Genomic DNA, 24,695 nt, shown 5'->3' on the forward strand with positions numbered 1-24,695 from the left:
GGCAACTATGAGAGAACTCGCAAAGGTTCTCAAATGCAAAGATGTATCACTGAACACCGAAGTCAGGATCACTCAGACCATGGCATTCCCGATCTCTATGTATGGATGTGAAAATTGGACAGTGAAAAAAACAGATCAGAGAAAAATCAACTCATTTGAAATGTGGTGTTAGAGGAGAGCTTTGCGGACACCATGGACTGTGAAAAACACAAATAATTGGGTGTTAGAACAAATTAAACCAGAACTATCACTAGAAGCTAAAATGATGAAACTGAGGTTGTCATACTTTGGACACATAATGAGAAGACATGATTCACTAGAAAAGACAATAATGGTGGGAAAAACAGAAGGGAGTAGAAAAAGAGGAAGGCCAAAGAAGAGATGGATTGATTCCATAAAGGAAGCCACAGACCTGAACTTACAAGATCTGAACATGGTGGTTCATGACAGATGCTGTTGGAGGTCACTGATTTATAGGGTCACCCTAAGTCGTAATTGACTTGAAGGCACATAACAACAAAGGCAGTCCTGTGTTATGGATTCACAGCTAGGTTGAGTAAATTGTTGAGCTCAGTACATTGGGCAATTAAAATTTTTGTTTCCAATACATTAAATGTGGTTTTGTATTACATATGTATATAACAGAATATACAGAATAAAATTAACACTTGAGGGTTAATTCAAAGGCTCCATGTTAAACATATTTTCTTCCCTTTATTAAGTTTAGCATGGAACCAAATATTATGGTACGTTTATAAATGTACTTAATGAAACTGTTAACTGTAGTTTAGAGAATTGCTTCCTTGGAATGGTTGAATTGGATAAGACTTGGATAAGAAACTGTATTGGATTGTATTACCTTGCATCTCCCTTGGCCCTGACTGTCATCTTAAACTGCTGACTAGTTCAGGGCTCTTTGGGTACAGAAATAATAACGTGATGGAGTTTCTCCCTCCCACCTCACCCTTGGTACACCAGCAATATTTTGGTAAATGATTTCAGGGGATCTGGCTCACTATGTAACCTAGAGACAGATTCCACAGCTAGCTGATGCTTAGTTTCTAAACATCTGTTTCTCACAAAGACCCTTGAGCAGGAGGAAAATTTCCAGCTTCAGTTACACCTGGATACAGTCATATTTTTGATTTCCTGTCAGTCTAGATTTTGGTGTGGGCATGGCATTGAAGACATGGTTGTGGCTTTGACAATTATTTTTCAAAGGCACCTTTTGTTTCTAGAGAAACAAAGGTTGCCTTTGAAAAGCACTGTCACTCCATTTGCAACATCTGCATAATTATTTTAGACAGTAGTCCTCCACTTTTCAGACCTAAGGCCCACCTCTAATTCCTACCTTTAACATGGGATCCATTTTTAATTTTGTTATGCTTTCTTTTTCTCTCATCTTGTCTTCTTTCTGCTGCTTGCCACCTCATGAAGCCCAAGGAGCACTTTTAACACCAACTGCTAATGTGAAAGTATCCAGCAGCAGCCATTTCAGATACCCCCATTCCATTGTGCGTGGCTTCCCTCTGATTACCCCCTCTTTTTCCGCTATAAATTTGCAGTGAAGACCCTGCCGTCCCCAAGAAATAAAAGAAAATAGTGCAAACAGCACTATCAGGGGCAAATAAAAGCCAGCTGGGGGTGAAAAAACCACCACCACTACAACAACAACACAAACAAATTACTAATTCTCCAGGGAGACTCTCAAGTTTACCCTGAAGTAGGACAGGACAAAGCACAGGCCACTCCAAAACAAGTAGTTAGAAAGAAACAAAAGGTAGAAGAGAGTATGAACGGGAAGGATTCTCCAGTGGTTGTGACCTGCAAGGTGTGTGCCGCATTTGTTTTCTTGCCTGAGAACAACACGGTGTACACGTGCAACAAGTGCAAGCTCGTGGCACTGTTGGAAGAAAAAGTGAGAGGCCTGGAACAGCGGGTGGCCACACTGAGGACTATAAGAGAAGATGAAGAGTTCTTAGACAGAATGTTGGAACAACAGCAGCAAAGAGACGTGGAGGTGGAGGAGCATCAGCACTGGTTAGGCCTCATCTTGAATACTGAGTCTAGTTCTGGTCTCTGCATTTCAAGAAGGATGCAGACAAACTGGAACGGGTTCAGAGGAGGACAACAAAGTTGATCAGGGGACTGGAAACAAAGCCCTATGAGGACTGAAAGAATTGGGCATGTTTAGCCTGAAGAGAAGACTGCGGGGAGATATGATAGCACTCTTCAAGTACACGAAAGGTTGTCACATAGAGGAGGGCCGGGATCTGTTTTCGATCGTCCCAGAGTGCAGGACGCGGAATAATGGGCTCAAGTTGCAGGAAGCCAGATTTCGACTGGGCATCAGGAAAAACTTCCCAACTGTTAGAGCCATACGACAATGGAACCAATTACCTAGAGAGGTAGTGGGCTCTCCGACACTGGAGGCATTCAAGAGGCAGCTGGACGCTCTGTCGGGAATGCTTTGATTTGGATTCCTGCATTGAGCAGGGGGTTGGGTTCGATGGCCTTATAGGCCCCTTCCAACTCTACTATTCTATGATTTTCAGCAGAACACCTGTGCAGGGCCCCAGTTGGAAGCATGTTCCAGATCAGGACCCTTTGGCTAGTTTTTCTCCCAAATAAAAGTTGCCAGGTTAAGCACGTCATGTATAGTTTGGTCCTTAGATGGTAAAATTGCATACAAAATTTTGTATGTCCTTACCATAAAGAGACTACATTAAATTGCAATTTTTAATCTGAATTTTTTGAAATTATTCTTTTATTTTTCTATAAAATATTTATTGTATTATTCTGTTTTCTACATTGTAAGCCTCTTCAGCTTTATTTAAGAAAATAATGTACTTTTGAAAATAAATATAAGCAGGACAATTCAAGTTGCCCTCTGTCTGAAGAATGAAAAAGTGCCTCTTTTTATAAATAGATATAACTAATTATAATAGCAGTATGTTAAACAGACAGGAATATTGTTTGTTAAAAAGAACAGAAGGATAAAAACAAAACAAAACTGAGCCCCAATGCCAATAAATTCACTTTAAAGAAAAAAGGAATTTGGGGCTCTAACATTCTCACGGTTGTTTATTCATTGCAGTTCTGAAGGGTTATTGGAGGGGAGTTTCCCAGGACCATTCTGGAGACATATGGAATGGAATGTATGAGAAAGGGCTTAAAGCATAATCCCAAAAATTGCTGCTCCAGTTTACAACAGGATATGCAAGCGTCTTAATCAGAACATGGTCCTATGCTAATACAGTTCTGTTATCCTGCTGCAAATATTTAGGATCAGGATGGAATTATTCTTTTGGGGTTATGTGTGGGGTTGTTGTTCATTGTTTTGATTCTACTGTGTTTTTATAAGCTGAAAGAAATATCATCATGTACTAGCTATCACAGAAAAGCATATTTCTCAGATACTAACAACTAAGTACAAAGACAGCCAATGGTAATGGAGTGCAATGTAAATTAAATAAAGTTGTCAATCCTGATTGGTGGAGTGACTATTGTTAAACCATCCTCCTACCTTGACTGCATAGTTGTTGAGTGGATCCTTTGCATAAGAAGCTGGGTAGTAGACAGCATCACCTGCCTCACAGCATGGCTTGTCACTGGTTAATCTGAAGTCTGACCAGCTGTCAACCCCAAATCGAAGCTGATCTTTCTGTCCAGCCATGAAAAGGTCTTCATACTTGACAGATAGTTTCTTCAGGGAATCAGTGTGAAGGCTTCTGATTCTGCTCACCACTTCTCCTCTGTTTTCAATTCCTCCATAAAGTGCTTGTCTCTGGGGCTTCTGGACAGCCTTGCCATGCTTGCTGTGGGTGGCAGGCCTATCTGACAGAGACTCCATGCTATTGGAATACCTGTCTCTAATACTGATAGCAGTTAGGCTGGAAAAACTATTGGCTGCTGAGGAGTTTACAAGCCCTTTTTCTGGAGGCCTATCCAAGGAATCTCCTGACGCATTGTCCACAGCCTTGAATTCTGAGCTGACTGAAGAGCAGGCACTGCTTGCTTCCCAGTTGGTGTCGATGTCATAGGTGGGGTTGGCCATAACACACAGGCCACTTTCAAGTGCCTGTTTTTGGAGTTCTTTTGGAAGTGGTTCTGTGTGAGCTCGTAGAATAGTTTTCTTTGGCAGTGGAGGTGGTGTTGGATGTAAGGTGGTTGTCACTTCCGGTTCAGATATTCCTCCAAAATCCATGGCATCATCAAAAGCCCCCCTTGGTTGCCGTGGTTGCTTTGGAGGTATCATAGCTGCTCTGGACTGCCCTATATAATGATAAAAAAGTATTTTTGACAGAAAAAGATACACATGCACAGTCAGAGCATTTTCACTGTGAGAATGAAGAGGGGCATGAGTATCTCAGTTTAAGGCTGGACATAAAGTAATTATTTAGTGGGAAGACCAATGCTTCAGAACCTAAACCAGTGCCACTATAACAGAACATAAAGAGAGATTATAATTATTTGTTAGATGCCAGTCATTGCCTTGAAGGCCTAAATAAAAATCTACATTTATAAAAATATAGCCGGAATATGGTATATAGAATGTAAATGTTGTCATCTTCCATTAGGAATATATTCAGTTGAACATCTGAAGCCTCCTAGTATTGTAGAAAAGAAGGGATCTTATAAAAAGTGCAATGATGAAGACTTCATCTAACAGTTCACATTTCTTTCTACCACATATACTTGTTTAGCTTCTTTTTTTAAAAAAAATAATGCATTGTATTCATGAAAATGACAAATTATGGTAGTAGCCTATAGTAGTTTTATCCTCTTCTCCTCCTCAGGGGAAAACTCTCCATTCAGTTGAGAAACTTTTCTGTAACTGAGCAGTTTATGTGCTTAGCTATTAACCCTGTACATTCTTTTCATGTTTTGCAGGTTGGCTGACCTAAAAAGCAGCTTTTGGCAAGCTTAGCCTGTCAAGAGAAGGCAATTTTGAACATACAGTATCAGAAATAATGAATTTCCTTTTAATTATTTCTCTCCACACTATATTAAAATGTCTATTTTCTTGAATTTGCATATGACATTTTGCAACAAAATAATGACACAAATAAAAGGAATTACTTTATTAATAAATGAAAGGGCTGAATGAGAGCCAATAAACTGAAACGAAATCCTAATAAGAGGTAGGTGCTGTAGGTATATGGTCTCTGGGTCTAGGAATTTGGTAGATGACGTGTTCTGGATTGGGCTATAGTCCCCCTAAAGGAACAGGTGTGTAGTTCGGGCGTGGTCCTAGGATTCTAAGCTGTCAGTAGAAGCCCAAGTGGCCTCAGTGGCAAGGAGTGCCTAGCCCAGCATCAATAACGTAATAACTTCATGATGAGATAATTGCAATGCACTCTATGTGGGGTTATCCTTGAAACCAGTCCAGAAGCTGTGGCTGGTGCAGAATGAAGCTGCATGATATGGATCACATGTCATTGGACCTGAAAAAGCACTGCACTGCTTGCCTATGAGCTACTGGGCCCAATTCAAAGTGCTGGTACTGGTGCACAAAGCTTTAAACAACTTGAGGCCCAAGTACTTAAAGGAGCACTTCCCTAAATACCAGATGACCCAGTATGCCACCTGGTATGGCCTGTGGGGCAGTAAATTGAGAAAGGGCTTTCATGGTGGTGGTGCCCTGACTATGGTATTTCTTCTCAGAGAAAGTGTGCCTGTTTTCCACATTGATTTTTCGCAGGCATAAGTTAAAGGCGTTTTCCTTTACCTGCACTTTGGGGATATATCCCATGGATCCAGAAGTGCTAATACAGTTGCTTTCATTAAGCTAGATTTTTGTTTTTTAAAAAAAGAAATGTAGTTTTTAAAAGTTTTTAATTACTGTATTTTAATGATATTGTACACTGCCCTTGGCTTCTATGAGAGTAAAGGCCATATAAAAATGCAATTACTACTGCCTGCCTGAAAACTGCCTGATTTACAAACCCATTATAAACACTTATGGTGTGCCCATATTTAGAATAACACGTGCACTTCTCATTATCTTATCTCAACAATAACATTATAAAGCAGATACATAAAAGGGCATCTAAAAAGTGGTGGAACTGATTGCAACATGATGGGATGGCTACTAGCATGGATGGGGTTCAAAAAGGATTAGTGAAATTTATGAAGGACAAGTCTACCCATAGTTATTGGACATGACAGGCAAAAATATTCAGAGGCAGTTACACTTCTACCACATGCTACAAAGATCAGAATTAATCAGGAGGCCACATTAGGTTTATCGAATTTATAAACTGCTGTCCATGGAGGCTCAGATTTCGGCAGTGAGCCGGGCAGCTTGGTATCAATTACACCTCATTCGTAGGCTGCAACCCTACCTCCCTGTTCATCAGCTCCCACTGGTAGTACATGCCCTGGTCACCTCTCGTTTAGACTACTGTAATGCGCTCTACGTGGGGTTACCCTTGAAAATGGTCCAGAAATTACAACTGATACAAAATGCTGCGGCTCGACTACTCACAAATTGTCGCCGCCGGGAACATATCACCCCAGTGTTGTTCGATCTTCACTGGCTTCCTGTTGTTTTCCGGGCTCAATTCAAGGTGTTGGTATTAACCTTTAAATCCCTACACGGTTTCGGCCCAGTTTACCTGATGGAGCGCCTCCAGCGCCACCAATTATGCCGCCCGACAAGATCAGCCACTCAGGGCCTTCTCTCAGTCCCACCAATTAAAACAGCTAGGTTGGTGGGGACTAGGGAGAGGGCATTTTCAGTGGCGGCCCCCACTCTCTGGAACTCCCTCCCGTATGATCTTCGGCATGCCCCTTCCCTGAATGTATTCTGCAAAGCCTTGAAGACCTGGCTCTTCAGACAGGCCTTTGGGACTTCTGGGGAGGGTTAATTTTTTAGGACTAATCGCCCATTACTCTGAACTGCTATTGTTCTTTATTTATAGTTTTACTGTGATATGTATTTTATGTGTATTTTATTATGATGCATTTATTGCAACTAAATTGTACGTCGCCTAGAGTGGCCATCGGCCAGATAGGCGGCTTATAAATTAAATTATTATTTAATTATTATTCCTACAACTAAAACTCCCAAAGCAATTTATAATAACAGGATATTTCAAAGGAAAATTTTCAATGAATAGATCAAGCAGGAAACAAAATGTCAGCAATGGTGGAGGAGGAGTGAGTGAGGACTGTGTCACCTGCCTTCCCACTTTATCTTTCTTCTATTATACCCAAGGAAACAAGCTAGTACTGACCTGAAACATCAAGGCTGCATTTACAACATATATTTAAAGCACATGGCTCCCCTCATCCTGGGAACTATAGTTTGTTAAGGGTGCTGGGAACTGTAGCTCTGTGAGGGTTAAACTACAATTCCCAGGATTCTTTGGGGGAAGCTATGTGTTTTAAATGTGTGGTATAGATGTGACACAAGCCTAGTGAGTGGCTGAGACTGTTACGCTTTCTCCAGCTTGGGAAGGAGGGGGCACGAGTGCACTCTACACTGGCTTATAAAGTTACAATCCTGCTGGAGGCTCTAACTTTAGCAGAAGCAGTGGAGGAGCGGGAAGAGAAATTGTGTCATCTAAGCCCAACTCTTCTACTAATACCTTGTGCCACAGTGTGGCCAGGTTCCATTACTGGTGTAAGATGGACAAGCTCTTTGTATGGACCCACATACAAAGTTTTTTGCATTCTAATCCACCAGTTTTAGGCAGCCTGCGGCCCTCCCAATATATATCTCCAATCAGCTCCAATGAACGTGGTCAGGGATGCTGGGAGCTGCTGTCCACAGGGTGCCCAGGCCTCACTGCTTATTTTGTATTTTTAACATACTTTGATTAATGTTACCTGAAAGATGCTTAGGAGCAGGGTAGAAAAGCAGGAAATAAATAATGCCAGAAAACACATTGTGTTTCTATGGCTTGAAGACAGGGTATATTGTTAACACAAGAACAACATACTGATGTTGTCACCGAAATAAAGTGGACCCCACTTCAATCCCACAACCCTTGACAGTAAACACAGCGCAGGCCAAATTTCTATGGTACAAGATTTCAAATGAATGACTAACTGGCGTAAATGTATAGTTCTTCTAGTCTGTGAGATTTGTTTGTGAGATTCTTTCAGTTTGTGGGACTTATTTATTAACAACATTTGTATGCCACTCCATAACACAAAATTCTCTGGGTACTTACTAAGCATAAAAACAATTTCAATACAAAATAAGAAATAAAACAATAAAATCAAAGCAATATGATCAAATTTCACTACAACCCTAAGGTTAGATTTAAAAACTGAGAGGCTCAGACTACACTGATTATTTAAAAGGCCTGGGTACCCAGAAAAGTCATCACCTGATGCTGAAAAGACCACGAGGAATACGTAGGTGAGTCTCTCTGGGAAGGCTGTTCCATACCCAGGGTGCCACTACCAAAAAGGCCTTCTTCATTTTGGTTATCCACCTTAAGTTATCTGGCAGAGGAACGTGGAACAGGTATTCAGAAGAACGTCAGGTTCAGACTGGTTCACATTAGAGAAGGCAGTCTTTCAGGCAACCTGGTTTCAAGCCGTTTAGGGCTTTAAAGATGTGCTGACTATTATGACACAGATCATGTTTAATAGTGTTGGGACTTAATTATTTAATATTATTCCCTCTCTCAAACCACCTTACTAGACAGTTAAGCTGAAGTTCTTTATTAAACATGTTCTTAAAGTAGTCTACAATTTTATAGTATAACCATAGCCGAGGCCATTGCACACTGGTCTGGAGTTTTCATTAAAATGGGTTTCAAATAAAATTTATCTGAGAGAGAACATTTTAAAATTATACCTTTTACTTCAAATGCTTGGGACAGGATAGAAAAAAATTGTTTATATACTAGTTTTTCCAAGGGTATTTCTGAAAAAGCAACAATATTTATTTTCCTGAGACCTAAACACATATTATTTGTTATTTACTAAATTTAGATCCTGCCCTTCCTCCCAGCAGGAGCCTAGGGCGGCAAACAAAAACACTACAAACACTCTAAAACATCTTAAAAGAACAGACTTTAAAATATATTAAAACAAAACATCTTTAAAAACATATTAAAACATTTTTAAAAGCTCTTTAAAACCATCTTAAAAAGCAAAGATCTATTTGTGAATGAACATTAAACTGTTGCACATTCTTACAGAAAAAATTCCTGGTGAATGGGGAAGTGTCAGACAACACTTGATCATACAGAAGGAAGAAGCAGAAATTGAACTCTAGTTTATATTTCTGTGCAGATGCAAGGTGCTTACCTAAGTTACTATATGTAGCACTACAGGCACTCATGTCAGAGGAATCAGACATTTCTTCTCTTTCCTCTTGTCCGTGTGGTATTTCTGGGGGAGATAGTGGAATGAAGGATGCATTACTGCCATCGTCCTGCTTTTCAGTTTCAGATCTTGGAATCCGAGGGGACAGGTTTTCCACTGTTTGCTCATCAGACACTTGACTAAAACAAAAACAAAAGTTCAAAATGGGACTCCAGCAATGTAAGTTCTTTAGAAATATGTATTAATTTTAATGAACTGAACCATGGTGCAGAAAAAAAGCTGTTTATTTTTCAGTTTCTAGATAAGAGTCCCCCAAATACTCTATGATGTATCCATGTTTACTACCATATTAATGTTAAAAAGGTAAAGGTGTCCCCGCACTTATGGTGCGAATCGTTTCCGACTCTTAGGGTGACGTCTTGCGACGTTTACTAGGCAGACCGTATATATGGGGTGGGATTGCCAGTTCCTTCCCCGGCCTTTCTTTAACCCCCAGCGTATGCTGGGTACTCATTTTACCAACCATGGATGGATGGAAGGCTGAGTGGACCTCGACCCCTTTTACCGGAAATTCAACTTCCTCCTTCCGTTGGAATCGAACTCCGGCCGTGAGCAGAGCTTCGGCTGCGTTACTGCCGCTTACCACTCTGCGCCACGGAGCCTTATTATTAATTATTAATTCATTAATAGCCTTATTAATGTTAGATACTATTTAATGGTATGCATTGCCACCATTAACCAACCAATAAAAAAATTCCCTAGGCCCAGTATTGTACACCGGAGAGGCAAGCCTTCAACATTTGCATAAAGTGCGTCCTATCACTGAGGGAGAAAAGTTAATACAGTTTCAGATTCTAGCAAAGAAAATTGGGTTAAAAACACCTGACCTTCAGAGACTGGCAGATACTACATCTGTAGGACTCAGCGTAAGATCCTCCGTGGCGCAGAGTGGTAAGTGGTGGTAACGCAGCCGAAGCTCTGCTCACGGCTGGAGTTCGATTCCAACGAAAGGAGGAAGTCGAATCTCCGGTAAAAGGGGTCGAGGTCCACTCAGCCTTCCATCCATCTGTGGTCGGTAAAATGAGTACCTGGCATATGCTGGGGGGTAAAGAAAGGCCGGGGATGGAACTGGCAATCCCACCCCATATATATGGTCTGCCTAGTAAACGTCGCAAGACGTCACCCTAAGAGTTGGAAACGACTCGCACTACAAGTGCGGGGACACCTTTACCTTTTTAGGACTCAGCATAACATATCAGATTAATTATGGAAACCATAAAGTCATTGACTCCAATCAACGAAAAGCTGTAATCTTATTAAACAAATCATGAATACCAATGGTTTTATATTGTTGTCCAAGTGCAAAACAGGATGTGGTGTATACAGAGTTTATGTTGTATATATATGAAGGGGTGATTTCCCGTTTGAGAATTGGAAGATAGGATTTTATCATTAAAGAGTTGTCATCATCATAAAATTGCAGCCTAATAGTGGTTGATCAAAGCACAAAGTGCAATTCCCAAGCAATCCACATGTTAAAGCTATCAATGCCCTTAATTTCCACTTCATTTCCATTATGTGAAACCACTTGTACTTGCTCCCTCTATATTCATATTCATGGATTTTAAATGCTGGCATAAATCATCCACAAAAGTTAGTAAACAGACAAAAAAGTGTCTGTCGGTACTGATAATTTGTAACATGCAGAGAACAGTGTAAACCACAACATATTAAGTGCAAAAAAGTATATACATTAAAGGGTTAGCCTAGGTAATTTCACACATTAGGAAACATTCAAAAATCAAATCAGTGACAAGTTGTAAATTCACTTTGGGAACTAACGGCATGGAGGAGGCTATGTTTACCAAACCTTGTTCTTTTCTTTCATCAACTCTCCAATAGATAGCTGTTCTTTCAAAACAGCCCTCCTTTCACTGTTGTCCTACTTTGAAACTATAATTCCTGTTACAAGGTAATTTTCCTAGTCCCCCACATGCATGAATCTTTTCTAAGTATACTTTTGAAAATTATGCTGCCAAAGTAAATCAACAACCAGAATGAAAAAGAAGAAAAGGAACTCACCCACTGTACTCACTCACACAGTTCCCCATTAAAGGAAATTCTCTCAGAGCCTTCTTGAGCCTTTTAATCATGTCTCGAAACTCTGGTGAAGCATTTATTCCACTGGGGTCTGGTGAGCTACAAGTTGTGCAAACCTGTGAGCAACGACGACTGAACTCTGCATTTGAATGATATCACCTACTGCACCTTGATGATTACCTCCAGGGGATGGTCTGGGGAATGTGCTAAAACACCTTAGGAGAACTAGCATAAGCAAAGCCAAAGCCATGCCCTCTTAACCCTCTCCTCGCTAAAGCACACAACACACAGCTTACATGGTTTTAAAATGGTTTATTTGGCCAAGTCACTTAAATAGGCTGAAAAAGCCTGGAAGAGCAGTTGCTACCTCCTTGCCCCCCCAATATATATGAGTCTACTTTAAAAACATGATTACAAAAACTAAAACTGGGCCACTCATCTACAGTATTTTAGAATTGCAATGACGAGGCAACCGTCTTTACAGAAGAAGGAAACATTTCCCTTTACCTGCTCACAGCTGTAAAAAAAGGGAGAGGTTCTGGGAAAGCAATCATAAGACCCAATACGTAGTTACTCAACTCTGCTATTGCACAACCAAAGGCCAGACTTCTCTCATAGCCAATGCAAGACACTAGAGCAGAGGAAAGCATCTGACCATCTGTTACCAAGAATGTTCCTATGTCTCAAAACAACCACCACCACACAGGGAAGAGAACAGAACATTTATGAAGATATTAGGCTTACTCTGAAATTGCTCCCAGCTTTTACAGTGGAGTTGAACATGAAAAACTGAATAAGAGTGCATGAGCTTATCAAAGACACCTCTGCACCTTTTACTCAGCTTGGTAAACTGGCACTCACTCGTTACATATTGACCACAGGAATTGTCTTTGGTGCCCCTTTTCTTAGTTTCTATGCAATTCCATTCAAAATTGCTATGCAGGAATAAATTCTTTGAATTTGAATCATATCTGGAGCATCAATTCAGAAAACAAGCTGATGGAGTCCTAAGGGTAGCTTCCACAGAGGAGACAATGAACATGCCTGTTGTGAAACTAGTCAATATTGCCAGTTATGCACTACTGGCCCAATTTATTTTATACTTTCAGAGTCAAAACAATGAAGCCACAAACAGGCTGTTCTAAAATGGAGAGCCACTGGGTGTAACGGACAAAGTGTGAGATTTTCAAATCACCACTCAGCTCTAAAGGTCACTGGATGTACCCATCATATCTTAGATTAACATATCTTGCAGGCTTGTTATGAGAAAAAGTATGAGTTGAACTTGAAGGCCTTATAGGCCCAACTCTTATTATTCTATGATTCCATGTGTGTGATGGGGTGGGGAGGATTATGACTATGTATGTTATCTTGAGCTCCTCAGAGGAAGACAGGACAATGATGCAATAAACAAATAACAGTGAATGGACATTTTACACCTCTATACGACAAAGCCTAATGCATTTTACTATAGAAAGTATATTTCTGTGAGGATATAAATATGGGATATCTAATACAGACAGCTGGCAATAAAGAAAAATACAAAGAAGTTAATGAGCTCTGTAAGATACACACTACGGGCTGGGCTGGCCTTTCTCTACTCCAAAGGAATTGCCAGCTGTGGAGGAGCCCAACTCCCACTGAAATCAAGTGATGCCAATCCCAAGACAAAGACATAAGAAGCTGCTCTATATGGTGTCAGACCATTGGTCCATCTAGCTCAGTTTTGTCTACACAGGCTGGCAGTGGCTCCCCAGGATTTCAAATAGGGGACATTTCCAAGCCCATCTAGAGATGCCACGAATTGAACCTAAGATGTTCTGCATGCAAAGCAGATACTCTACCACTGAGCTAGTTTGTTTTTACCACAGCCAGGCTTTCACAGTCATGGCAGCAGAGGCAAGGGGGTAAAACCAGCAAATAATTATGCCACAGTTTCATGCAAAGCACCCTCCAATTTAAATCTGCTGCAAAAACTCATGAATTCAGCTAGTCGTTTTTCAAATGCAGCTACAGCTCAGCCATGTTTGTGAGGCTCAGAACAGTATTAAAGAAGTTGCTACAGGTAATTGCTTGGGGAATAGGAAACAAGGAAGGTGGAGAGGAGGGGAGAGAAGAAACTGATAAAAATCTTGAGTGAAATTGGGAACTAGCAAAGACTGAGGAAGTAATGACCTCCCATTTCTATTCTCTTTTATGGTAAAAAAATATCTGACACTCAGGGAGGGTTCTCAACTAGTTGAAGCACATACCTCTATCTACCAAACCTAAACTCAAAATAAGACAATGGCAATTTCCTGATTCAGTCACAAAAATCAAGTGAAGAGACTACAGTTCCAGACTAAAAAAGAAAGTTTTACTGGTGGTCTCAATTTTACCCAGATCTTTCATAAATCACTTAAATGGAGGAAGCATGACAATCCATTTGTGTGACAGAATGTTAACTTAAAGATAGATTTGGAGATTGCTAAACATATTTTCTTCAGCTCCAGCTGTTTAACAGATAAAATATGAGAAAAACAGACCATGAATGTACATACTTTTAGACAACCTTTTGAAACATATATTCTAGGTAGCATAACATTCTCTCCCTACACCCCCTCTCCCATTATCATTTTCTTAAGTTATCCAATATATTAAATCTCCTGTAGCTTTTAAGAAGGCTACATATACTGGGCACAATGCCTGCACTGGCTTTTTGCAGGTGACAAATAGGTCTGAGGATAGAATGCTCCAATGAAATACAGAGTCTAATCTTAAAGAATCTGCAAAGAAATTCAGTGCTCTAACAGAGATGGACAAGAAACTGGAAAAACCTGACAAACAGCTCAGCCTCCAAGTTTCACTACCTCCACAAATATGCAGCAGACTGCATATCCCCTTGTGCATTGATATTTATTTATAAAGGTATTCCTATACCACTCTGTCATAAAATATTTGGGGGGCATACAGCAATATAAAAACATTAAAAGCAGTGCAAAGCATTCATTAAAATGACCGTCTATATTTCCAATTTAGAGCTGGCCTGATTGCCAAGTCCCATATGTTAAAAACTCTTGAGGCTATGAATCCAACTTGACAAAAGCATACTTGGCCCAATATGGATGTAAATTTTAAAGTTAGTACAATAAACCTTAAGTCTGGGAAATAGTAACAGCAATGCAGTGTAGTGTTGCAATTAAAGTACTAGCTGTGGGCTTAAAATACCTGGATTCAAACTGCTGCTCAGCATGATCTTATTGGCTGGCCTTGGGGAAATCACTATCTCTTTTTTAAAAGCTACTTCATAGGGTTTCTGTTAGGATAAAATGGAATAACCCCATATAAGCTACCATTATCTCCATAGAAGAAGATATTTATGTATTATCCTGAATTGGATAACCACACATGCAAGAGAAGTAGTTTTGACTGTGAGAAGAAACAAAGGTTGTAAGTTCTTTTGGCAGAACCTCTGACCTTTCATCTGGGAGAGCTCTCTCAAATGCTCAATCCTCCTAGAAACAGCAATAAAAAAGGCTCTTGGTACAGAACTAAGGATCACTGTGACATCAGCAACCAGTAGACCAATCTTCTCCATTTGACCTCTCCTCATCTGCACGTTTGGAAGAGCTAAACTGACAAGACAGGCTTCGCTGCAGACTTCAAGTGCTGACTGGCCGAACTTCAGCCTGTCAGAGTCCTAAGGCATAACGAAGTGACAGCAGAAAAAGCAGATGCAGAAGAAAAGGTGAGGAAAGTCCTTTCCTTAGAACTGCTGGTTGCTAGGCATCAGAGGCACGAGTTGAAGTTAGAGATTGGTGTAATGGCTGCTGCTTAGCCAACTATGGCTAGATCTGAATAGAGACTAAACAGAAGAATTAAAGGAGGCAGGTACTGATGAAAGAATACAGAAGCACAGACATAGAGAAGGACCTGATCCAAAGGATAGACAGAGGATGGAAGCAAGTGCAAAGGTAAATAAAAGTTGGACAAAGCCAGTTGAGAACAGGAAAGTTATGCAATGGTCTGATTGCGGTCTATTGCCGAAATAAAACACAGACACCATTGCTTGGGTAAATGATGGGCCACTTTATTTAAACAGAATCAATTGAATAATGAACCTGCAGAAGGGAGATTAAGGGCGGGGCGTTCTGGAGATCCAGGCAAAGCCTGTTAGCAGCTATCGGGCGATCATGCCCTGCCTGAGCCTGGGGGCTGCCCTGTGCCAGCCCCCCCAGCTCCAGCCACACCCTGAAGATGTGTAGGGGGTCCAACCCGCATCACCGCCCCTCGGAGCCCTGAAACTCTGAGCGGATGAGGCACGTTGGCCCCAAAGGCGGCCCGTACCCTGTCCCCGGGCCGTGTAGCCCTGAGCTGCAGGCCTCCGGACCGCCTGTCACCCCCAAAGGTGCCTAAAGGTGTCACCTAGCTGCCCTTTCCCTTTAACCTTTCCCCGCACTTCTTCGCTTGCATCCAAAAGTGACCGTTAACAATACAAACTAAACAGCCCAATCAGCCTATTGACCCCCAGGGGCACCCGTGCTAACCCTTGACCCCTCCCCCCAACCACAGTGTGGAGTAGGCAAAAGAAACCTGCCAGCAAAGCGAGGCAGGCAGGCCAAAAATTCCTAGTCGGCCCCGTAGCGACCAAATGGATCACACTGCAGCAGAGGGAGGGTCGGGCGGGTGCCGCCGAAATTCAAACTGGATGGCGGGAAGCAGGCGGGGCGGCCTTAAATAGCCTTCAGCCGCCCCGCCTCCCTGCCGCGTCACACGACGGCGCGCCAGCGCGCCGTGTGTGCACGCATCCCATCCAAGATGGCGGCCGGGACATCGACAGCGGCCGCAAGCTCGTCCCTCTGCCCGGTAGGTCCCAGGCGCGGAACGGGATTGCGGCCTATTGCCGAAATAAAACACAGACACCATTGCTTGGGTAAATGATGGGCCACTTTATTTAAACAGAATCAATTGAATAATGAACCTGCAGAAGGGAGATTAAGGGCGGGGCGTTCTGGAGATCCAGGCAAAGCCTGTTAGCAGCTATCGGGCGATCATGCCCTGCCTGAGCCTGGGGGCTGCCCTGTGCCAGCCCCCCCAGCTCCAGCCACACCCTGAAGATGTGTAGGGGGTCCAACCCGCATCACCGCCCCTCGGAGCCCTGAAACTCTGAGCGGATGAGGCACGTTGGCCCCAAAGGCGGCCCGTACCCTGTCCCCGGGCCGTGTAGCCCTGAGCTGCAGGCCTCCGGACCGCCTGTCACCCCCAAAGGTGCCTAAAGGTGTCACCTAGCTGCCCTTTCCCTTTAACCTTTCCCCGCACTTCTTCGCCACAGAAGGGGGACAAGCCTCTGCTTAGTCCCCCTTTACCCCACACCCGATAAGAATCTGGTGTAAACCCTTCTGCAGGTCCCTTAGAAAGATGTTGTTGCCCTTGTCCGTCAAATGGACGCCGTCAGGCCGAAACAGCTCAAGCTTGTTGTGGCCCACCTCTGGGTGGTGGATGACAGAACCTCCTAAGTCCCTAAGGGCCCTCTGAATTTGCCTGTTCACCTTTTTCCGTGCCCTGTCCATCCCTCGTGGGTCACCAGCACAATTCCACCTCCTGCGCGGCAGGATGTCTGACCACACTAAGTGCACCCCCGGCCAGCGACGTGCAATGGCCCGGAGGTCACCGCATGCCTGTTCAATTAGGGCCTTGCCCTTTAACAGACCCAAGTCGTTGCCCCCGAGGTGGATCACCAGCACCTGGGGCGCTGCCACTTCCACAGCCGGTTGAAACAAGGCTGGCAGGAGCCCATCCCAACGCATCCCCCGACGTCCCAGCCACCGCACTGCGGCCCATTGACTGAGCCCCAGCTGCGTGCCGAAGCGAGACTTCGCCGCCCTGCGGCCTGCCCAGAACATCATACTGTGGCCACATAGGAGGATGCGTGGCAGCTCCGATCTTGTCCGGCGATCTGTTGAAACAACAACGACATTGGGTAACAATGGGGGGGGGCCCCTGGGGGGGGGCAAAATCTAGCCGCTGGCGCCGTGTGTGTCAGCAAGTGGTCTAACGTAGGCCTTGTACGCGTCCGAGGACCACCCGCCCACGGCCTGAAGCCTGTCTTTAGTAAAGCCCAATAGGGCCGCCGTGGAGGCCGCGCCTATCCGGAAGGAGTGTGTCCCGAACTTACTGGGGTCCACGCCTAAGTTCCCCAGTGCGGCCTTCGCCACGGACCAGAACTGGTATCTGGTAAGGGGCTGGGAGTTCCTATGTATAAATAGGTACCCTGACTGCGACCCCCTCGCTGCCACAAAACTGCGCAGGGCTGTTACTGGGCAGAGTTCTTGCTGCCGGCATGGGGCTAATACCACCAGGCGCCCCTTACCATGCTGGTCCGTTTTAGACCGCCTGAGCCGCAGGATGGCCCGCTCTGCCCTCCAGCTGAGGTCGGAGACTAGCAGGGCTCGGAGGGAGTTATCCCTCTTGGAAGCTGCCACCACCTCCCCGATTCGGAAGGCCCCAAAAAACAGAGTGAGGGCCGCAGCATGATATAGCAGGGCCTCGAAAGGGGAAGAACACAAGTGCTTCCACTGTCCCTGCAGGCCAAACAATAGCTCTGGGGAAAAGGGGAGGCGGGCATCCGGGGGGCAAGGGCGCTCGCGGGACCAACCCTCCAGCATCCGGCGCACCCTAAAGTCACCCGTGTAGTCCTGAAAGCCCCGTGCCTTCGCTAGGAAAGCGAGGCCTGAGAGCTTACCTTTGATGGTCCTGACTGAAAGGCCTCTCCGTTTCCCCTCCACGCAGAACTCCATAAGCTGCTCGACCGGGATGGGCCACTCCTGGACGTAACCCCTGGACTCTCTGAAGTTAGATAGATCCCTACCTGCCCCCTGGTAGCTGGCCAAAGTGCTGGGCGCCACAGAAAGGCTTATGGCCCTTTCTGATTCAATCCTCCAATCTCCCATAGCGCTGGGGGGAACACCTCCGGCAGAGCCCTTGCCCACGGTGCCAGCTGGCGAAACTTCTCCATCTGGTTCCGTGATAGAGCATCAGCAATACTATTGTCAATACCCGGAACGTGGCGCGCCAGGAACTGAATATTATAGTGAAGACATTGGAGCACGAATGCTCGCACCAGAAGCATAACGTTGGGGTTTCTAGCGGACAGGGTGTTAATAACGTGCACTGTGGGGAGGTTGTCGCACCAAAAGTGGACTGCGGAATTACACAGCTTGTCGGGCCAGAGGTGTACGGCCACGACGATGGGGAAGAACTCCAAGAACGTCAGGTCTCTGGTCAGGCCCGCCAGTGTCCAGCCCTGTGGCCAGCTGCCGTGGCACCATGAGTCATGCAGAATGACCCCAAAACCGAAGGCACCCGAGGCATCGGAGTGCACCTGTAGTTCTGCCTCCAACAGGCGATCCCTTCTCCATAGGGAGACCCCATTAAAGTCCCGCAGGAAGGTGGACCACACTGTCAGGTCAGCCCTAAGAGCGGCTGTCACCCGTGTGCGGTGGTAGGATCGTGATAGGCCAGCCATGGCATCATATACGCGCCGCAGGAAGGCGCGGCCGGGCGCTACAACCCTGCAGGCAAAGTTCAGCTGGCCTGCCAGCCGTTGGAGAGTGGCTAATGTCACCTTGTTAGAACTGACCACCTCTGAGATCTTCTCCCTGAGGGCCCCCAACTTGTCCTGAGGAAGCCTGCAGCATTGGGCCACCGTATCTATCTCGATGCCCAGAAACGTGATAGCAGTGGATGGGCCCTCAGTTTTTTCGGCCGCGAGGGGGACGCCCAGCTCCCCAGCCAGCCCCGCGAAATGTGCCATGAACGCCCTGCAGGTGCCTGAGTCCGCAGGGCCCGCAAACAGGTAGTCATCTAAATAGTGTACCACTGATTGCAAGCCTGCGCGCCTCTTGACCGCCCACTCCAAGAAGGAGCTGAAGCGCTCGAAAACAGAGCATGATATAGAGCAGCCCATAGGCAATGCCCTGTCCACGTAATATTCCCCATCAAAAGCCAAGCCCAACAGCTCGAAGTCCTGTGGGTGGACCGGGAGGAGGCGGAAAGCAGACTTGATGTCACACTTTCCCATAAGGGCCCCAACCCCGCAGTCCCTGACCATTCGCACAGCACAGTCGAATGATGTGTAGCGGACTGAGCACAGCTCCGCTGGGATAAAGTCATTGACTGACTCACCCTGTGGAAAGGACAGGTGGTGTATCAGGCGAAATTCACCTGGTGCCCTCTTGGGAACGAGGCCCAACGGGGAAACTCTGAGTGAGGGGATGGGTGGTGCAGCAAAGGGGCCCAGAACCCGGCCGGCTACTACTTCCTTCTTAATTTTTTCTCTCAGAACTGATTCCCTGCCTTCCACTGACTTAAGGTTGCAGGACATGAAAGGTCGCCTGGGACCTAAATAGGGGATCCGAAAACCCACTGTGAAGCCTTCTAATAAAAACTGGGCATCTAGGACTAGGGGGTAAAGGTGGAGTAAGTGTCGGAGCACGGCAATTTTAATTGGGCTGGGGCCCCTTTCCCTGAGCTGCGCCTGCAGCCCCTGTCCTCCTTGCGCCAGCCGAATCCCTGTTTCCACCCCTGAAGGGGCGGCCCCTGGGGCAGCTAGTGCAGGCGTGGGGGCCCCCACATATGGCACATTCATGTCTGAACCTGCACGGGCTCCGACCGCAAAGGCCACGCGAGCTGAACTCCCAGCAAAGCAGGCGGGGTTGAACCCCCTGCCCCGCAGGCCCGCGGGAAGCAGTTGCTGATGCCTGGCGCGCCAAGAGATGGCCGCTGTCCGCCCTATCGCCTGCCATGGGTCTAGAATGCGCCATAAATTGCAGCCACAGGTCAGCCTCCTTCTTGTCCCAGGGGAGGGATGTATCAAAAGCCGCCCTCATACGGAACGCCTGGTCGTAGTCTAGCCATGCCGTCCCTTGAAACTCCGAGTAGCCCCGGTATATGATATCGAGGTATTTGATTAGTACCGAGGCCCTGTGAGGCTGCCTCTGTATTACCACCCCCATGTAGGTAAGGAATGCAGGCAGCCAGTTAGCCCAAGAGCGCTCTACCCGTCGGCGCTTGGGCCTATCGGGCTCTGCATGTTCTCCTTTATCCTTATCCTTCCCAACCGGCTCCCTGTACAGGAGCGAGAATAGGTCCACATACTCTCCCCTCCATATTCTGTCCTTCGTAGCAGGCAGAAGATGAAAACCCAGTGGGGCAGACGTTTCCCCAAAAGGTATGGCCCCCTCTCTGACTGATCCCAGGGGGTCGGATATCTCTGCAGGGGGGTTGGCAGACAGGGCGGGCTGCTGTCCTCCTTCCGTCGCCGTCCCAGCAGCGAGGTGCCAGACCTGCTCGCAGGCCTCCCTTAGGGGATGCTGCTGCTGTGGCGTAACCTCCCCCCCGCAGGCGGAGGTCCCTGCCTGCCCATATCCCTCGGTTACCGCTGGTGGGGAAAAGGGCCAGTAGGGGTACCCCCAGGGGGCCCAGCTCCACTGCTGCTGTCCTTGTTGTTGTGGCATGATAGAGGACTCACCCTGTGTGCTTTCCGCCGAAGGTCCTTGTGCGGGCTGCATTGTTGGGGCTGCTTGCAGGGTGGGATTTGCGCCTGGCTCTATGCTGGGCGTCCTCGCCTCAGCCCTGAGCCCGGCCTCCAGCACATCCAGTCGCGCTAAGATGGAAGCAACAGCCCCTGCATCAGCACTGTTCACTGGCCGCTGTGTTTTCCCCCGAGACCGTTTGGGTGGTGGGTCCTTCTTCTTCCCTGTCACAGGTTGGTCCCGGGGTGCATTAGGGTGGCTTGAGCCATGTTCTAGGGCTTCCAACCTGGCTAATATGGCCGCCCATGGTGGCCCCTCCCCACTCCTTGCCCCCTCTGCCGCTGGGGGTGGGCATCTCCCCCCTGCTCTGGGGGCCTTTCCCTTCCCTTTTGGCCCCCCTTGTCCTTTCTTGGGCATACTAGAGGGAGATAGGGGGCCCCGCTTGCAAAAAAAAAAAAAAAAAAAGGACGTGATTACAAAGCGTTGTGAAGGAGCCCGCCTGCTTATTCAATACCCCCACCCGGCACCCAATTATCCTGGAGGGTAGCCTAATTGCCCTGCACGTGGCAAGGGTTGATGGTTGGGGTCGTGCCCCACCTCCCCCGCGTTAACTAAAATTAACAATTAAATTTAAAAGTTGCCGGCCAAAGGCCGCCTAGCCTGTGGTCCTCGCCGTGCTGGATCCGATCCTGCGCTGCCGCCTCGTCGTGACTGCCCCAGGATCCTCGCCGCCTAGGCCTTGTTGCCCGCCGCCACTGCCTCCCTGTCTCTCAATGAGGTTGGGGGGGGGCGCTCGATGCCGCCCAGCCACCCTGGCCACAGGAAGCCTCCGGAGGCCCACGTGCGCCGGCAGAGAAGCCGCCGCCGAAGCTGCTGCTGCCGAAATTGCGAAGCTGCTGCTGCCGCGATCGCTGCCAAAGGAACCCCGCCGAAGCTGCCGCCAAAGGAGCCCGGCCGAAGCAGCCGCTGAAGGAAGCCGCGCCGAGCCGAAGCTGCAGCTGCTGCGGCTGCCCCGATTGCCGCCGAAATTCAAACTGGATGGCGGGAAGCAGGCGGGGCGGCCTTAAATAGCCTTCAGCCGCCCCGCCTCCCTGCCGCGTCACACGACGGCGCGCCAGCGCGCCGTGTGTGCACGCATCCCATCCAAGATGGCGGCCGGGACATCGACAGCGGCCGCAAGCTCGTCCCTCTGCCCGGTAGGTCCCAGGCGCGGAACGGGAATGCCTTAATGTCATTGCTACATTTGAACAGTACTTTCTATAAACACCAGCTTTGTTTGGATACTTACTTGAACATTGGATGGCATATATTGATCAATATGTACAAATTAAGATAATACATTAACCAATACATTGCTAATGTGAGCTGTTTTTTCCCTCCTTTGTGTTTTCTTCCCCCCCCTTTTTTCTTTGCTTAATAAATTTGAAATAAGAAATCAGAAAAAAAAGAAAAGTTCTGTGTGGTAATCCAGTTATTATAGCCCATATTTATGGCCAATCTCTATACACATATTCAGTATTGGGTGGGTCTCTTACTAATACAGCAATGGCCTACAACAGAATAGGACTAAAGGGAAGAGGCAGAAGTAGAAAGGTAGATTCGTAAAGGATAGAGTGGGGATTCAAGGAGGGGATCAAGGGAAAGAAAATGTATTATTCTCCCCCCTTCCCCCAAGGCACTCAGGGGAGCATGATGCCTTGAGTTAGGTTAAACTGAAAAATATCAACTGGTCCAAGGTCACTCACAGAGGTTCATGGCTAAGTCTCAAGCTGGACAAAGCCAACTGGGAAAGGAACTGGATCTGGCACTCATTTGGCTACAATGCATAATTATATGCACATTTCAATACACACTCCTACCATTTGTTGGATGTTTCATTATACAACCACAAGAATGGCTGTATAATATAGCCAGTGTGGATTTTTCACATTCCACAATGTTAAATTGAAAATACCCCCCATGCCATTCTGCTGCTTTCCATAAGCTCATTTCAGAACAAAACCTTACAAAACTTAGTCCTGAACTTGCTCAACACCCTCTAACACTTGCTCAACAACCCTCTAAGTTTCATGGTGATACACAAAACACCCAGAGAGAATTGAGAAATCAAAGTGTTAAAACAAGAGAAAAAAATTCAGACCCCTGTTGGACTTTTTCTGTAAGCGGTCTCATAATTTGTTGAACTTAATTAAAAATCAGCCATGTTCACAGAGTACCTGTAATCCTATTACTGACCTTGCCCCATACTGACCTTCATCTTCTTCAGTTTAAAAGTTAAAAAAATGCATGGCTGACTTTTAATTAAAGAAATTTAACATTGAAGTGCACGCTCAGTAAGAACTGTCACTGTTCTAAAAGCCATACTCACAGCTGTTTGGCTTGGCTAATCAGGGGGCCACAACCATGCCAGACATTTATTTCACTTTAGACAGTCACAGCTTCCCCCAAAGAATCCTGGGAAGTGTAGTTTGTGAAGGGTACTGACAGCTGTTAGGAGAGTCCTATTCTGGCTCCAATGGCCAGAGTGGATTAACAGTTAGTCCCTCTTCTGGAGATTGTAGCTCTACTGAAATTCAGCATCGTCTGAGCTCTGCGAGTGCCGCATTCTCCTGAATGAAGCGTAGAGTGTTCGAGGATGGGATATTCGCAGGGAGACCAAAATGCTTATTTACAAAGCCATTGTACTACCGACCTTACTGTACACCTGTGAAACATGCACCATCTATAAACACCATTCCCAACTTCTTGAAAGATTCCACCAACGCTGCCTCCAGAAAATTCTGCAAATTACTTGGAAAGATAGGTGGACTAATGTTAGTGTATTGGAAGAAGCAAAGACTACCAGTGTTGAAACAATGATCCTCCAACATCAACTTCGCTGGACTGGCCATGTTGTTTGAATGCCTGATCACTGTCTTCCAAAGCAGCTACTTTACTCCCAACTTAAGGATGGAAAACGGAATGTAGGTGGACAGCAAAAGAGGTTTAAAGATGTTCTTAAAGCGAATCTAAAAAAAGTCACATGAGCATCAAGAACTGGGAAGCTTTGGCCCATGAGCGTCCCAATTGGAGGTCAGCCATTATCAAAGGTGCTATGGACTTTGAAGAAGCATGAGTACAGGGCGAAAGGGACAGACGAGCTAAGCGGAAGGCACATCAAGCAAATCCTCACTGTGACTATCTTCCGTCTGGAAACCTATGTCCTCACTGTGGGAGGCTGTGTGGATCCAGAATTGGCCTCCACAGTCACTTACGGACCCACTGTTAAAGACCTTACCCTGGAAGACAATCTTACTCGGCCACAAGTGATTGCCAATGAGCTCTGAGGGAGGAATAGGGCATCTAGGAATAGGAAGTGGATTGGACTGTGAAAGACCAACCCAAATTGTGTTTACATTTTGACCAATTTGTAGGGCAGTACAGTATCACAGAGAGGAGGACTCCTGCTCCCTTGGTGCATTCACTATAGCTGCCCAATTTCCCTGCTTTTTAAAGTTTGATAGAAATATCTACTGGCTATAGGTACGTTCTTAAACCTCAAGGTTTTTTGCCTATTAGTGAATTAACAATAAAAACTCTTTAAACAGGTGAGAGAACATTCTCGTCCCTTATTGCTTATATCAGAGGTTTTGAAACTGTGTCCCAGGGAACCTAGTTGTTTCACAGAAGCTTGTTAGTAAGAAGATGAATAATGTTAGACAAGCTTCTTTGAAAGACAGATTGCCCACTACTGATCCTTTGATATGCCAAGGTGAGTGTTCATGCAAAGTCATGATGGGACATAACAAACTT

At 45.8% G+C, this 24,695-nt stretch overlaps 1 protein-coding gene across 3 annotated transcripts in view; it reads right to left on the reverse strand.

Annotated features, from left to right (window-relative positions):
* The window catches only part of PEAK1 (pseudopodium enriched atypical kinase 1), a 151,792-nt gene that overhangs the window by 13,040 nt on the left and 114,057 nt on the right, over positions 1 to 24,695 (reverse strand). For 2 of the 3 annotated variants that reach the window (XM_061595332.1, XM_061595331.1), the window contains exons 3-4: positions 9,274 to 9,470; positions 3,527 to 4,275 (exon numbers count right to left, since the gene is read on the reverse strand). In XM_061595332.1, coding sequence (XP_061451316.1) covers positions 3,527 to 4,275; positions 9,274 to 9,470 — 946 coding nt within the window. Of the gene's footprint in view, positions 1 to 3,526; positions 4,276 to 9,273; positions 9,471 to 11,373; positions 11,491 to 24,695 lie in introns of all 3 variants that reach the window. The other variant, XM_061595333.1, reaches the window with a different exon arrangement.

Source organism: Rhineura floridana, chromosome 14, assembly GCF_030035675.1.
Source record: "Rhineura floridana isolate rRhiFlo1 chromosome 14, rRhiFlo1.hap2, whole genome shotgun sequence".
Lineage (NCBI taxonomy): Eukaryota > Metazoa > Chordata > Lepidosauria > Squamata > Rhineuridae > Rhineura > Rhineura floridana.